Genomic DNA, 16626 nt, shown 5'->3' with positions numbered 1-16626 from the left:
ATGTGTTATTGTGTTATTATAACATCCGGAATATTCTCAGAACACAATAACACATAAATAATACAGAATAACACAGAAGAATATTCTCGTATATTATAATATTTTTTTTTATTTTCTATCATGTCCACCTTACGTCATTTCATTAAACTCCAAACATAACTCTAACTTATCTTCATGCAATATTTTCCCCGTTCCAATGCCCGCGCCTCACCTACAAATCCCATAACACGTCTTGATCATCCGACGACGCGATCCTCAGCCGCAACCGCGCCGAGCCGAACCGAACCGAACCGGACTAGATATTTTCGGATTTTAATATTATTAACCGCGTTTTCGAAATTTGTTTTATTTTATATTATTTTACAGGTTCTTCATCCTTTTGCCCTCACTCCCTATAATTCTCACCGGCGACAAAGCAGATTCTCCTCTAGGGCACTTCTCACGCACCACGTTGCCCCTTAACAAAAGTCGCGTGCGTTCTTCTCTCCTCCTCCTCTGTTTCTCCTTGCCGTTCTGTTTCTTCGTCAAAAAGCCATCGTATTTGTCCCCGAATCATCATCCACCCAATCTTCGATCTTCAGCCGGCAATGCACGCCGGCCGAATCCAAAAGGGGCGATCCGATCTGGTTTAAAGCAGATTTATTGGGCTCAAGATGATGGAGGAACGACGGAGATATGCAGGTCCGGCGCTGATGGTGCTGTTGATGGCGATGGTAGCTTGGGCGGCCGTGGAAGGTGATGCGGCGCCTGGGGTGGATGGAGGGAAACGCAACGCATATGCGGCGATGATGTATATGGGCACACCGAGAGACTACGAGTTTTATGTAGCGACCAGGGTGATGATGAGATCACTTGTGAAGCTTAAGGTCGATGCCGATCTTGTCGTCATTGCTTCCGTTGATGTGCCAATAGAATGGGTTCAGACTCTGTGAGTTTACGATCCCTCTCTTCATCTGTTTTTGTTTTATTCACCTAGGTATTTCATTGATTATGTTAGGGATTATTCTCTTTTAAAGCAGGAAGAAACAGTGCAATTGAGACTATTCTGATGTTTATTTTGCAATTTAAATCTGAAATCTGATAATGCGATTGGCATCGTACGGGTTAGATTGATGCTTGTAGCTGGATAGTTATTGATTAATTGTCTAATTTCTGAATTGTCATTCCGATGGATTATGGAGATCTAGGGAGTTATTTTGAAGGAAGACAGATCTTTTCTTCATAGTTAAGATTTCTCTTATTTAGGCAATTTATGTTTCCTCTTAGATTTTTTTTTCTTGATTATTTTTTATCTAAGGGGTACTTTTCCTGGGAATTTCAGTTAATTCTTCCATACTTGTTTATTGATTTCTGCACCTCTGATGAGTTTCCTCGCGAAGCTCAAGGCCGATGACAGTTCTGTCGTCATTACTACGGTCGATTTCCGATTAAATGGAGCCAGAGTTCGGATTCTCTGCGCTACCTACCCCCTTCTTTTTTTCTTGTTTTGCCGGTTTTGTTCGGGATTTTATTTTATTTTTTCTCTTCAAAGTGTGAATTCGGATTTACTTCGATTATTTTCTTACAGTGCAAATATAGGCCAGCGTCCGATCGAGTGTTGATATCGTGCGATTAAGCCGGCGGGTTGAAGCGGAATGGTTATTCATGAATTTGTCTTCTTCCTGTTTACTTTTTTCGGGTGGATTATTGAGATTTAGATTTAAAGGAGTAATTTCAAGGAAGATGACGAATCTTTTACTCGATTTTGTGGTTAACGTCGTTGTTTTTTTTAAAAATTGTTTCCTGTTTCTAAAGAGTTTTACTTGAGCACTTTTCCTTTGACCGAAATGATAAAGAAAACGCTATTTGAGATTTTTTTTGGGACTATTACATACAGTACACCCAAAACATTGCTATTTACAAATCAAGCATCCTCTTTCATCCATTTTTCCATTTTTCAATTCAAATTCTCTCTCAAATATCAATAGTTATGATAAAACCCCATCCCATGCTTCTCATTTTTATCGAAGTCACAACAGTTTGATCGTGGCTCGTGTAAATGCATTGGTTTCATTGTGCAAAAAAATCACCTAGGGGCTTGATTTGTAAAAAGCAATGTTTGTTGTGCTCTTTATATAATTATCCCCTTTTTTTCTTTTTGCAGATTTTGGAATTTTCACATTAATTTTTTCCGATTTATTAGAACAGCAGAAAGAAATCTCTAGCTTGATAACTTTATTGACTTGCAACTACTGGGAATCTTTGAAATTTCAGCTTAAACTACGACTCATCCAATAAGGTTCTAAAAGACAAGAATTTGATGATTTTTTTTTCTTTGTAACTTTCGCTTTTCTTGTTTTTGCCTTTAAGTTTAGTTTACTTAAAGCTTTATGATGCGTGATTAAACATGTATTAGGATTATACTGCTCTAGTTAAACTAACCAGGCTTCTTAGAGACAGATGAATCTTCGTTTTCCTTATTCAGTATGACTTGGTGGACTAAGGTAGCACTCGTCTTGTTTGTTTGCATATATAAGATAAAATTAATAGCTTATGCATTTAAGTTTTATTGCATTATAATGTTAAGTTGTCTTTAGAAGTCACCATGCATTTTTATTTTAATTTTTTTGGATGAAAAGAAAATCTAAATTCGCTAGGATTGACCTGATCAATGTGTGAGAGTTAAAACTTGTGGCTGACCTGGTTAGCATTGAAGAAAATACTTTGGAATTTAATGCTTTACCGTTTAGATATTGCGATATTTCTAACACTTGAATAAATTTTTGTTTTAATTACATTGTCGACCTTTGTTTTTTTTTCAGTATATGTTGAAGTCTTATGGGATCATATGTGATGATTTATGTCCTTGGTGGTGAAGAAATTTGTTTGGTAGACTGACATTATTGTTTATGTTAACAGGAAGAAGGATGGGGTGAAAGTGGTAGCAGTAGAGAACTTAAAGAATCCATATGAGCAGCAGAAGAACTTTAATGTTCGATTCAAACTAACGCTAAATAAGCTTTATGCATGGAGTTTAGTAGATTATGACCGAGTTGTTATGTTGGATTCTGATAATTTATTCCTTCAAAAAACTGATGAGCTTTTCCAGTGTGGTCAGTTTTGTGCTGTCTTCATCAATCCGTGTATATTCCACACTGGTCTCTTTGTCCTCCAGGTTGGTCTTCAGTATTCATTCTTTATTAAACATATGTGAGATAAGTTTTTTTTTTTTTTTAGTGGGTCCACTTTCTTATTTGTTATATATTTACATATAAAAATCTCAAATTTTATAGCATGAAAAGAAGTCACTACGTTATGTTTAAGCATACATGGCACACAGTTCTTTTGTATTTACATATCTCACACCTAAACTTTCATTTTTACACATATATCACTCAAATCTTTCACTCAAATCTTTAATATCACAAAAAATAGAACTATTACCACTTTTTAAAAGTGGAATACACATTTCCATGCATAGGTTTACAGAAACAAGGTGCTATGCATGTTAATATGTAAGTTTAGGTGTGAGATATGTAACTATATAAGAATTGTGTGCATAAATTTCTCTTTGGTTTATTTGGAGAATTTTATGCTTGTGGTTGCCTGGACCGGTTATCTGTTGGCTTCATCTTGCTGTTTGGCCATCATCCTACTTCTTCAATTGCTTATATCATACTTTACCGAGTTTGGCTTTCCCTATCCTGTCATCAAAAAGGGTATTGCACTGCAAGCATATCATAATTTTACCATTAAGTTTTTTGTTCTAAGTTAAACCAGGGAAACTTGTATATCAACCCTTTGAATCAATATGGTGAGTTAACTTAGTTTAATTCATCATGAAATTTGTTGTGAAAGTTAATTATTATGTGTCTTCTAAGTTTCTCTTTCCTAGTCATTGATAGGAAATACTTTTTGATAATGCAGGCAAAATAAAGATTCCTATTTTCATGTTGTAGCTATTTTGTAAATCAAAGATGAACTTTTTTTGGGTGAGAAGGAATATTACTAAATATTTTTGGCATGTAAATTGCTTTGTCTAGATTAAGGAAGAAGAAGAAAGAGAATGGCCTATATTCAATATTGAACTTCTTCACGTGAGAACATATTCGGATTTTTACTAGTTTTGGTGGATTGAATGATTTAGTTGCATCAGAACAACAATTCAATGGAACTACATGAGAAAAAATGCTGTATGCATGCAATTCGGTAGTGAAACAGTCAACAGTTTAGGTTTGAACTTAAGTTGGAAATTGGTTTTTCAAAACAAGAGATTATTTAAGAGGAAAAATGCAACCTGGTTGAATTTTTTGTGGTGTGCTTGATGAGATACATTGAACAGAAGTTGTCACCTACAGAGACCTGACGTGCTAAGTATTGCACTACGTGGAAAGCTCTCTGAAGCAATTTTGTCCTTGCAATTCATTAAAATTAGAATATATTTTGAAGTACTTATTTATAAATGTTGGTGCTCGTCTAAATTGGCTATATTAGGGCAAAATAACATTCTTTGCCCTGAATGAATATTCGGATTTCTAGTTTCAACAATATGGATAACAGCACTTTCCTAGTTTCTAATGTTTTTTTATTGAAATTTCTTCTTAGACAAGTGGTAGTCTTAGCCTCTTAGGGATGATCAGATTCAGTATTCATGAATTCTTAATATGTCTGCAATTTGATGCTTGCAGGTCTAAAGTGTCAAGTTTCTATAGTTCCGCATGGTCAAGCATATGGACATTTAACTTTACCTATGCTTGTTTATGCGTTCTTTCTATGTTTTCCTTATAGTTTATATGCAAAACTTTTGCTATAGTTCATCATTTTTTATACTTGATCTCCGATATTTTGTGACGATTCTGACTCTATTATTCATTTCGGAACCACAGCCTTCTCTGGAGGTTTTTAAGGACATGCTTCATGAGTTAGAAGTAGTGCGGAGCAATCCAGACGGTGCAGACCAGGGTTTCCTTGCCAGTTACTTCCCAGATCTGCTTGACAAGCCTATGTTCCATCCACCTGTCAATGGTACAAAGCTTGATGGAACCTATCGTCTTCCTTTGGGATATCAGATGGATGCTTCCTATTACTGTAAGCTTGACTTCCCCCTTTAACTCTTCCTTTTACTCTGTTATTGTTCTGCAATGTTTCAAAGAAGTATTATCTCAAATCTGATCTGAAACCCTTTTTTTCCATTATCATGATAGAGGAATGCTTAAAAAAAAGACAAATTTCAATACAACCAATGCCTTTCAAAAGTATTCAGAGAACAAACTGGTCTTTAGATGAATACTACAACATCGTTTGTGATTTTTTTTTTTGTTTTGCTTATTTTCTCGACAGCTTTGCTCATATGAAACTGTTAAATTATGTTGCAGATCTCAAGCTGCGTTGGAGCATTCCATGTGGACCTAACAGCGTTATAACATTTCCCAGCGCACCATGGCTCAAACCTTGGTATTGGTGGTCTTGGCCAGTCCTACCTTTGGGGCTTTCCTGGCACGAGCAGCGGCGGGAGAACGTCGGGTACGATGCGTCTCTTCATCATAACGAAATCCGGTTATCTTTTCTGCACCAAACCCTAATAAATTCCTCATTGTTCCCATTGTAAACAATCAGGTACAGCACAGAGCTTCCTGTCTTGCTCATCCAAGCTGCAGTATACCTTGGGATCATCGCCGTGACACGGTTAGCCCGTCCGAATCTGTCGAAGCTTTGCTATAATCGAAGGCCAGAGAAGAGCGTTGTCTTCCTCCACTCCATACTCAAGGCGGCAGTTGCATGGTCCTTACTAGCTACATACACTGTACCCTTCTTTCTCATCCCGAGAACGGTTCACCCTGTTCTCGGTTGGTCGGTTTACATGCTCGGTGTCGCCGCTCTGGCTTCCATTGCGATCAACTCATTTCTTCTCTCGCCGCTCTCAGTCTTAACGCCATGGCTTGCGATATTGGGAGCTCTCGGGGTGATGGCTTATCCTTGGTACTCTGATGGTGTTGTGAGGGCGTTGGCTGTTTTCGCGTATTCCTTCTGCTGCGCTCCTGTAGTGTGGATGCAGTTGATGAGGATGATGAGCAGCCTGCAGATGCTGCTGGAACGGGAGGCCTTCTTCCCTATTTTGGGCGAAACTACTCTGATGTCTGGATTTAACAAACTATATTGAGAGACTTATGGGGGGCAAAAAAAGAGGTTTTTATGGAATTTTAAGTGCTGCAGCCACGTTTTGTTGAGGCAATTGGCAGTACGAAGGCTGAGTTTTTTGCTGCTGTTGCTTCCTGCTTTGAATTAGAAGGATTGGTAGTTGTGAAGTTGGGAAGCATGTATGTAAAGGTGGCATCTTGATTTGAGGCACTATTCGCCTTTCATTATGCTGCTTATATAAATCAAGCTCTGCTCGTGGGATATTATCAGGCTCGAAAAGGTTAGGATTAAATATTTATGTATTTATGAAACTTGTTTCATCTTATATTTTGATTCACAAGTTTTGATGAAATTTATGAATTATTATTACTTTGCCAAATTCTTATAAATATGGTACTATGAGTCTATTACATTAAAAATATCACCATTTTAACTTCTAAAAAGTTAAATACAGCTTTGCATGTGTCGGTAAGGTGATAGTATGTAAAAATTGATGTTTATGTATTATTAGATATGTAAATATTTAGGAATTTTGTGGTATGTAAATAAATCTTCCATATAATAATTCAGACATAATGATGAATGAATTTGATTTGGTGAAGTGTGGCCTCACTTTGAGTTTCGCCGGATCATGGATACCTTTTTGTTTCCTTCGTCTACTTTCCCAGTTTCATAAAAAAGCTGGAGTTTGAAGCCTCTGCCATAAAGGCCACATCTTGATTTGTATCATTCTGTATGCCTAAATTGATTTGGTAATCTTTTAGGATAAAAGAATTTAGTGGCGTTAAAATGCAAACCTCTTAATTCTTACGTCTTTATACATTTAACACCTAATTATTCATATTTATATGCATAATATCACATCAGAAATATCATATCATTATACCAATATACTGTAAGTGTAAATGTCAAACTTCTGGTGGTAGATATATAAATATATAATAATTGTGTGGTATGTATGTAAATCTCTCGAAAATTACAACCCAATTCATATGTGCTTACATGTCTAACACCCTAATGTTACTTATGAAATCAACGCCAAAGTTCTTATTTCTAGTTGTTGGGTTGATGATGAGCTTAATATTAAGAAATCTTCAACCAAATCAATTCAATAGTAAATCAGTATTTTTTTTTCTTATTGAATAAAGCTAAATATCAACTTGCTCTAATATATTCCTATCCTCTATAATACATCTCAGTTTCATGCGGGCATTTGTACGCCAACAACAGAGTCGTCTGCCTTTGGCAACTCTAAACCATATTATGGTTTGGAATCAATACATTTGGGGACCATGTGGAGTCATTTTTATTTTCTTTTATTTTCTTCTTATTTTAAATAGAATATATTTTATATATATATTATTGAGTATTACATTTTGGACGGAGGATACGGTAGATGGTGGTCAGCCTGCAGTAAGATTTGTTATTTTTAAAACTCTAATCATGTATAAATATTATTTTGAGTGGTTTTAAAAATAAATTTATTTGTTTCTTAAATTTAAATAAACTATGTGAAAAAATGCATTAAATAATCATAATTTTAAAAATAAAAGTAAAATAAAATGGGAATTTATCAATGTTGCAAGAATGCCGACACGGGGGCACGGATACAGAACAAATTTATTTTTGAAAATATAAAAAAAATATATTAAAATACTTATATAAACTAAATAAATAGAATATTAAAAATAATGCAAAAAATAAAAATAAAAAATTAAATAACATTAGCTTTCAGGAAATCAAATCCTATTTGATATCCCTTTTATTTCTTGTTTTAATTGAAGCAAATTTTGAATATTTAAAAGAGAATTATATGGTCGCTTAATGGAACCCTCGTTTGACCCTCTACGAAGATTCATCACTCGAAGAAATGTTGTCTATCAGATTATGGTGATGCGCCCTCTCCCTAATAGAATAACCCTTCATAAGGACAATTGGTCTTTACAAGGGACCGCCTCGGAAATTGGCCAAACATATGTCAATTGGTTGAATGATCATAGCCCATGAGAGAATGTCAAACGACCTGACCGAGTAGTTATGAATGTGAAATGGCACTAGAGACAATTAAAGATTTGAAACAGCGCGAACGACGGCTACCAGGGTCAAATGATGCCAAATTTAGTTACAAATATATAAAAACATAATGGTTCATAAATGTATTCCAATGTTCCCATTAAATTTAGGATTAATCATGTAATTCACTAGACCCTTCCTATGATTTATAAATAGGATGGTCTGAATATATTTCCAGAGAATTTGTTTTGTTTGTGCTTTCCTTTCTCCACTCCGCTCTTTTTTCTATTAATCTCATCCATCCATTACTCTATTCCTTGGGCGCAACTTAAAGGATATTTTGGGATTTAGCATCCTAAAATGTGCGGCGAGCGTGAAGTCATGCCTTCAACAAGAAGAAGAGTACGTAACGGAGAATGAACGCACATAGGAGGAACTTCTAGCATGGAGTCCGTCGGGGAATTTGTGCAAGAATGAATTCAAGAGCTATATGATCAAATAACGGGTCTTATTGCGAAACAAGCTCGAGTGGTACTTCAGGAGAAAGCATAGCCTCTCCCAGAGCCTAATCCTCCAGTAACCGAACTTCATGGCCAACTGGCAGCTCAAGGAGCCGAACAGTTGGAAAATCCAAGAACTAAGATAATGTTGGATCTGTGCGGAGAAGCATACTGCAAGCAGTACTAATGGAACCACAAGAGGGAAATATCAAAGTTTACTGCCGATTGGAGAATGCGTTCTCCCAACACATCGTTGAACCTGAACCCCTAGAAAAGTTCAATGTTCCCTCCCTGGAACCATACAAAGGTCGGAGCGATCGGGCCGACCATATTGCATCCTTTGAGATGGTCATCTGCCTTTTCAAGTAATCTGACATATTTAAATTCCGATCGTTCTACACCACCTTGAGAGATTTGACTCTCAAATGGTTTGGTTGACTTCTTGTTGGGATTATGAATTCTTTCGGAGAGTTCAAGAAGCTTTTTACAACACAGTATGCTAGCACCTAGAAACCCTGCAAGGATTCAAAATTCTTGTGGTTTGTAGTGCAGAGACCAAATGAGATCCCTTAGGCATACGTTACACAGTTCCAGAATGACAAGCGAGAGATGAGGAACCTAGAGCAGGCAATCGCTAAATTTTCTCTAGCACAAGGGGTTAAGATTGTCTCTTCTAGATATTTTTCTGGTTGTGAAAACCCGATAATTTGGTTGAACTCTTAGAGTTAGCCAAAAAAACACATCGCGGTAGAGGAGTATATGAATCTCCTTGTCTCAAATGGATAGAAGTTTGAACGTTGATCGAACAAAAAAGGTTCTTGGTACGATGGGTGGAGGAAGAAAGATGGACCTCATCCCAAACGTGAAAGAGGTCGGTCGGTAGGTCGAAACAGGAATTCTGACCAAAATTCATGAAATCGAAGCTGATCAAATGATCACTCAACTGATGATTGGGGGGGGAGTGGGGGCGTCAAGACCCACTCAACGAAGGGTTTCAATGGCAAAGCTAGTGGAAGCTATCCAAGATGAGTATTTCCGGAAGACTCCACTGATGAGAACATAAGTCCATCTCCAAAATACCAATAAATATTGGAAGTAACACAGAAAGTATGACCATGATACAGAGGAGTAGAGGCATCTTTGTAGCTTGGTTGAAGAATTAATACAAGTTGGGAAGCTCAAGGAGTTTATGGCCTCAAATTCACATACTCGGTGGGAATGCTAGGCATATGTAGAAGACGATTCCAATGGACCTGTCTGAGCCAATGTTATTCATGCAGCAAAGATAATACCAAAAATAATAGGAAGTGATTCGATCAGAAGACTTGAAAAAAAAGAGGAGCTAGTCAAGGAAGTATTACTTTTTGACTTCCATTCCTATAAGGAAGCTCCTTCCTTGATCATTTTCACCAATTTTGATCTTCCTTCTATTGAAAATCCTTATAAAGATGTCATCATCATCATTTAGCTAGTTAACAACTATCAGGATAGTATTACTTTGGCTAACATAGGTAGCTCAGGGAACATTATCTTCAAGGCAGCATTTAATAAAATGAACTTGATGATCAACTGTTTAACTGCACTGACTGACCACTAAAGGGGTTCTATCTTAATAGAAAGGAGGTGTTTGGCATGATTTCATTGTCTGTCACTTGGGGAGAGGACAGTAACATGTTCATTAATATCAAGAATTTCTTAATGGTTGACGTGCCACTAACTTTCAATGCAATCTTTGGTCGCCCACTTAACAATTGCTAGATTATTGCGTCTACAAATCATGTAGCGGTGAAATTTTCTTTTGACAGAGAGATTATTACCATGCATAGAAATCTGAAGCAGTATCATACATGTTATTTGGGTGGTGGGAAGCATGGATCACTAAGCACTGGATATACAACACCAATGAAAGAAGGCCTTGAAACCAACGAGGCCACTTTCAAGATTCTCGTTGACTCTGAAGATCTTGGTAAAGTTTTTATAATCAATGAAACTTTCAATACATGTCACAAAACTTCTTGATCCAGATTCTCCAAGAGTACTGAAATGTTTTTGCTTGGTCATTCTTGGAGATGTCAGGCATCCCCATTGACATGGTTTGTCACCGCTTCAATGTCAATCCATCTGTCAAATGCTCTATGAAGCAGAAGATTAACTCGTCAGTGATGTCTTTGGTTGGACCAATTCGTGAGGAGGTACAAAAGCTCTTAGAGGAAAGCTACATATGGGAGGATCAATAACCCTTCTAGGTATCTAATGTAGATATGGTGCAGTCCAATGACAAATGATGGATGTGCGCAGGCTACACAAATTTGAATGCGGCTTGCCCCAAGGAAGACTATCCACCACCAAGTTTCAAATCACTTGTGGTCAGACATTCTATCATAAGTTTCCTAGATTTTTTCTTCAGATACCACCTGATCAAGAAGCATCCAACCAATACTCAGAATATGGCTTTTATTACTAGTAAAGAATTATTTTATTTTACTTTAATGCTCTTTGGGTTAAAAAATACATGCGTTACTTACCAAAGTCTTATGAATATAATTTTTTTCTAAAAAATGAAGATATATTGAGGTCTATGTTGATGGTGTACTAATAAGACGTAGGTCGGCCGAACAATGTATAAATGTTTTAAGAGAAACACTCCAGACTCTTGGGAAGTATAATATGAAATTAAGTCTGCTAAAATGCACGTTTGGAGCTCCAACTAGGAATTCTTAGGACACCTCTTGATGCTTGAAGGCATTAAAGCTAATTCTGATAAATTAAAAGCACTCATGGATATGTCTTCTCCCTGAAATACCAAAGAGGTGTAGAAGTTGCCGATTGAATTGCGGTGCTTAGCAGATTCATAAATAAGGCGAAAAAAATGCTCCTTCTTTAAAGTATTAAGGAAAGCCAAGAAGTTTGAATGGATGGCCAGATGTGAGCAGACATTTCAAAGTCTGAAGCAGTTGCTAGTCACACCTCCGCTGTACTCTCGCTATATTTTTTTAGTCAGTTCAGAAGCCATTAGTTCAGTCCTGGTTTGAGAGGAGTTGGTGAAGCACTTTCTCATCTATTACATTAATCAGATTCTCAGGAAAGCCTACTTTTGGTACTCTATTATGGAACAACTAACATTTTCTTTATTTTCTTTGCTCATAAGCTCGAACCATATTTCCAAATGCATCTGATCAGAGTAATTCATGATCATCCGCTCAAGCTTTTACTCATTCATCCAAAACACTCTAGTTAATTGCTGAAGTGGGTAGTAGAACTTAGAGAGTATGACATCAGTTACGTTCCCCAAAATGTTGATCAAGACTGAAGCTGCAGTTGAATTCCTAACTGATTTCTCTGAACTGATTGAATTGTGAAAAGAATCCAAACAAGATAAAAGTTTGGATCATCTATGTTGATGGTGCTTACAACCAAGCAATTGCAAGAATTGGGTGGCGCTATGCAGCCCAACCAGAGAACATATTTATCATTTTTTCGTCCTACATTTTGATGACACAAACAATCAAGAAGAGTATGAAGCATTGATAATAGGATTATGTTTAGCCCATGAAATTGGCGTTCGACATATAGCAGTAAAGTTAGATTCTCAACTCATTGTAAATCAAGTCATTAGAGAATTTGAAGCTCGAGATGAAATGATGATCAAGTATTTGAACAAATCAATGACAAAGATAAGGAGTTCAAAAGCTTCCAAATTGAACATGTGGGACAAGAGGAGAGAAAAGTGGCAGACCTCATGTCAAAGAACATATGCTTTGGAGAAAGTGCGTCATAAAGGCTTTTTCTACCAACCATAGAAGAACTGAGTACAATGTAGGTAGAGACTGAGGGTATGAAAAGTTAGATAGATCTCTATGCTCAGTACCTCAAGAAGGGGAACATCCTCGTAGAGGTGAAAGACCCATAGAGATTCAAGTTCAAAGTATGATAATACATCCTCATTGAAGACAAACTTTTTCAAAGGTTAACCACTCCATTACTCTTAAGATGTGTGAAAAAAAATGTGGTGGAATAGATCTTCTCAGAAGTAAATTTGGGCGAACATGGAAGTCACTCTGGAAAAAAGATCATAGCTCATAGTGTCCAAAGATAAGGTTATTTCCTATTGAACCGATTGAAGGACACATAAAAAAATTTTCAAAGTTACGAGCAGTGTCAGAAATACACTTTATTACAACATCAACTGACAAAAAAATTGCAACTGATTGTAAGCCTCTGTTCTTTCACTATTTGGGGTTTTAATATCCTTGGGCCCATTCCACCTTCGAAAGGACAACAAATTTTCTATTGGTCACCGTTGACTATTTTTTCAAATGGATCAAAGCGAAAGCTTTCGCTTAAATTACTGTGGAGGTTTTCTGGAATTTCATCTGGACAAATATTATATGTCGGTACAGTTTACCCCTAATCCTCATATCAGACAAATAAACCTAGTTTGACGATTAGGGGGTAAGGAATTTATGTTAAATTTAGGAATCAACCTCAAATTTGCATTTGTTCATCACCCATGGATGAACGGTCAATTAGACGCTGCAAACAAGATCATTCTAAACTTGCTAATGAAGAAGGTTGAGGGTGTTAGGGGTACTTTGGCAAATTTTCTTCTGTTCATCCTTTGGGCCATCTAAACCACTCCTTCATTAGCACTTGGGCAAACATCATACATGCTTTCTGATAGAATGGAAGCAATGTTACCAATTGAATACAACATCATAGCCAGAGGGTACTCACTGCAACATCTTTCGATAAAAAGAGGCTCACTGACTGGTAAGACACAAATGACGAAAAAAGCTCACTTGCCCTCAATCTTCTAGAATAAGTTCAAACAAAAACTATGCACCGATAAGAAGAAATAAAAAGAACCGCCACTTACTATAACAAGAATGTCCAAGAAAGGACTTTCTCCCCTGTTAACCTAGTTTCGAAGAAAGTGAATTCAGCCGTGAAAGGATAGTCTGTCAGCAAGCTTATCAAACACGGATTAGCCCCTTCATCATTGATCAACAAGTTGCCCCAGGAGCTTACAGAATAAAATCCTAAATGGGAAAAAAGCTCTACCAAACGTGGAGTGAAGACGATCTTAAAAAGTTTTTTTCCTTGAAAAAGATTACTTTGCATGTTTGTTTGAGAAAGATAATCTTATTTTACTTCAAATAATTTTTTTTTGTATTTTCTTATGAAATAACTAACTGTGGTGTTATAAACTCGGATTTTAAATGACACTCGGGGAACCAAAGGATCGATCAGCCTCATGTCACCACAAAACTCGGAGAACTGGATTACCTGAAAAAAGAACACAAAAAATGTGTTCCGACATGTGGTTCCAATAAAAGAAAAAGAGAGCTAAAAAAGTGTCAGAAGAAGCGTTTTGATGCTTGGTGAAGCGTTCTGATGCTTGGTCGCAATAAAATAAAATGAGGGCCAAAATAACGCTCTGACACTCAACACAGCTAGCGTTGTCAAAAAAGCTTATTGTTTGCGAACAGTTCATGTTTGGCTCCTTAAGTAGCACGTGTTCGGCTCATTCTTTAAGTAAATGAGTCGGACTTGAATAATTTTTTTAAACTCAAATTATAAAAGTGCCGAACATGAACAACTATATTTTCACTAATGTTCGGCTCGTTTTAGCTTGAAATAGAAAAAAAATCATATAATATTTATATAGCAATTTATTATATGTATTTATATCTAAATTTAAATCATAATTACTCATGTGGTAATGTGGTTATATGTCTTCTTTTGCATAGATTTGGTCCAGGTTCAAATCCAGTACTCTACATCAATTTTTTTCAATTAATTTTAACAAGCCACACACGAGCCGAACATGAATAAGAATATTTAAATCAAACCAAACAGGAACACGCTGTTCACGGGCCAATTTCAAACATGAGCTAATTTTGAATACAGGCAATTTTGAATGAGTCGAAAACTAGCCAAGTCAGGGCCCGCTCAAGCTTAGCTCATTTACAGCCTTAGTCACAATGGAAGGCCACATAAAGCATTTTGGCGCTCAGTCAGAAATCTTAGACTTAAAATTTTTTTCAAGTTTTGAAAGCTATAAATCATACATGGTTTAGATTGGCTAAACAAATTTTTGGGTCTCGCCATGTAAATCTTAGGTCTACCTAAGAGTTGATGCCCAACTGACACCACATAGGTGTTTGATCATACATGATCTCACTTTTGAATCTCTAGTGAAAAATACAGACAAACCATGAAAATGAGTCAAAGTACGAATAACAAGGTTAGTATAGTCAAACAAAAGATTACAAATAAGTATGACCGAAAGGTTATATTTCATTTATATAAATGTTTGTTACAAAATCTTTGCAAATGTCATTTTGAGTACATATTCAAAAAAATATAGAGAGAATTTTGAATTTATGGATCATCGGGTAGAGTGTTAAATGTGCCTCCATCTACCACATTGTCACCCTCAGATTCATCCGGTTGATCGAATGCACAAGAGCATCATAAAGCTTTTGTTATTCATTACTATCATAATATTTGGGGTCGACCATCCCCACTCTAGCAAATTGATCAACTGAGATCCCTTTACCTTCTTTCAAATGCTCGATTTGTATGTCAAGGAGTTCCTTAGTTGTCTTCATGGTGGCTATTTACTCATAGTTTTGAATTTCCCTCTTGGACAACAGACACCCACTCCGATGCTATTTTTGGCTTAGCTTTCACCTCCTTTAGTTTTGCCTCCACATGGACCACCCTGATTGTTTCCAGCTCTGCCAACTCCCTAGAGCTCTTGCCTCAGAATTAATAGCTTTTTCTCTTATGGACAAGTACAACGAGGACATGTGATGTGTTTATACGTACCAGTGTAGCCGGAAATGGTCGGCTAGATGAAAGAGATCAACGAGGCAAAGATTGTCCATATGATTCTCAATGTCGAATGACCACATGATATCAACAATAGTAGATGCATACTCGGTTAATGTAAAATTTAAGGGGAACAATTCCTTCTCAGTATCTATCAGTCCAAAGCTGGAATATGAATTCATATATATCTTCAGTGGTTTATTTTACAAATGATTCTAGTAGCACTTCTCCATCTGCTTATCCTTTGGAGGTGATGGGAGAAAAGCTTCGCATTTCCTCCTATGCTTGGCCTCCTCGACCGACTCAGAGCCCCTACTAGAGATATCCTTATGTGGCGTTGAAGGAGATTTATGGCTCACCTTAGCTCTTTCAAAGAGTAGAATGTAGCCTAAAGTCGACGGCCGAGACACTTCCTGTAGAGAAAGATGTTGTGCAAACTCCTCAGTCTCTAACCAAAAGAAAAAAGGATTCAATGCATCTTGATGCAACCCCCCAAACCACTCGGAACCATCGGAGCAGGTCTCCATTATATTAAAATGAACTCACTAATAACCTTTTTTTTGAATAACTACTGTAGTTTTATAAACTGAATGTATTAGATCTGAACTTGAAATGGCGGCCTCAGTATGATCACTTTCGTCTGTTTCTTCATCTATTCTTCTAGGAGGAGAGCTGCCTCCTCTTTGGTCTCATCATAGATGGTCCACAGCTCCAGTGTTATGGGATTGTACTTTTTTGGGTTCAAAAATTAATTAAGGGTCATGGGATCGATGTATTGGACCACCAAAAAGTGCTTCCCCAAAACAATCAATTTTTACAATTTAGCTTGGGGTGAAATCCCCTTTTTCTTCTTGTATGGGCCTCCGATCAGCCTGGTGCTGATGCCCCAATTTTTGCAACTCGCCCTTAAAAATCAAAGCTTCCACTCCTTGATTTTGTTCTCCAAGTCGATCAAATGAAACTTGTGAGTCATGCCAAAGATAATGTATCCGTCCAGCTCAACTCTAAATGGGAACATATGGTAGAATAACATCGAGGAACGGGAGACTTCCATCCTACACATGTAGAACACATAGGTCATAACTAGTAGTTTCCCCTTAGTTAGAATATAAGTCCATTGGCATTCCTTCCTGATGAGAAAGGGACACAACAATTAACA

The 16626-nt window shown here is 36.9% G+C and overlaps 1 protein-coding gene across 1 annotated transcript; it reads left to right on the top strand.

Moving 5' to 3' along the window:
- The first annotated feature begins 350 nt into the window (after positions 1 to 350).
- Positions 351 to 6426, top strand: LOC110036113 (putative glucuronosyltransferase PGSIP8). Its single transcript, XM_020740481.1, has 5 exons — positions 351 to 928; positions 2899 to 3154; positions 4866 to 5067; positions 5355 to 5502; positions 5596 to 6426. The coding sequence occupies exons 1-5, from the start codon at positions 654 to 656 to the stop codon at positions 6137 to 6139; spliced, it is 1425 nt and encodes a 474-aa protein (XP_020596140.1). The 5' UTR covers positions 351 to 653; the 3' UTR covers positions 6140 to 6426.
- The last annotated feature ends 10200 nt before the right edge of the window (positions 6427 to 16626 follow it).

The sequence above is a fragment of the Phalaenopsis equestris genome, unplaced genomic scaffold (assembly GCF_001263595.1).
Source record: "Phalaenopsis equestris unplaced genomic scaffold, ASM126359v1 Scaffold000002, whole genome shotgun sequence".
Lineage (NCBI taxonomy): Eukaryota > Viridiplantae > Streptophyta > Magnoliopsida > Asparagales > Orchidaceae > Phalaenopsis > Phalaenopsis equestris.
Note: the sequence above shows the minus strand (reverse complement) of the source record. Positions and strands in the feature narration are given on the sequence as shown.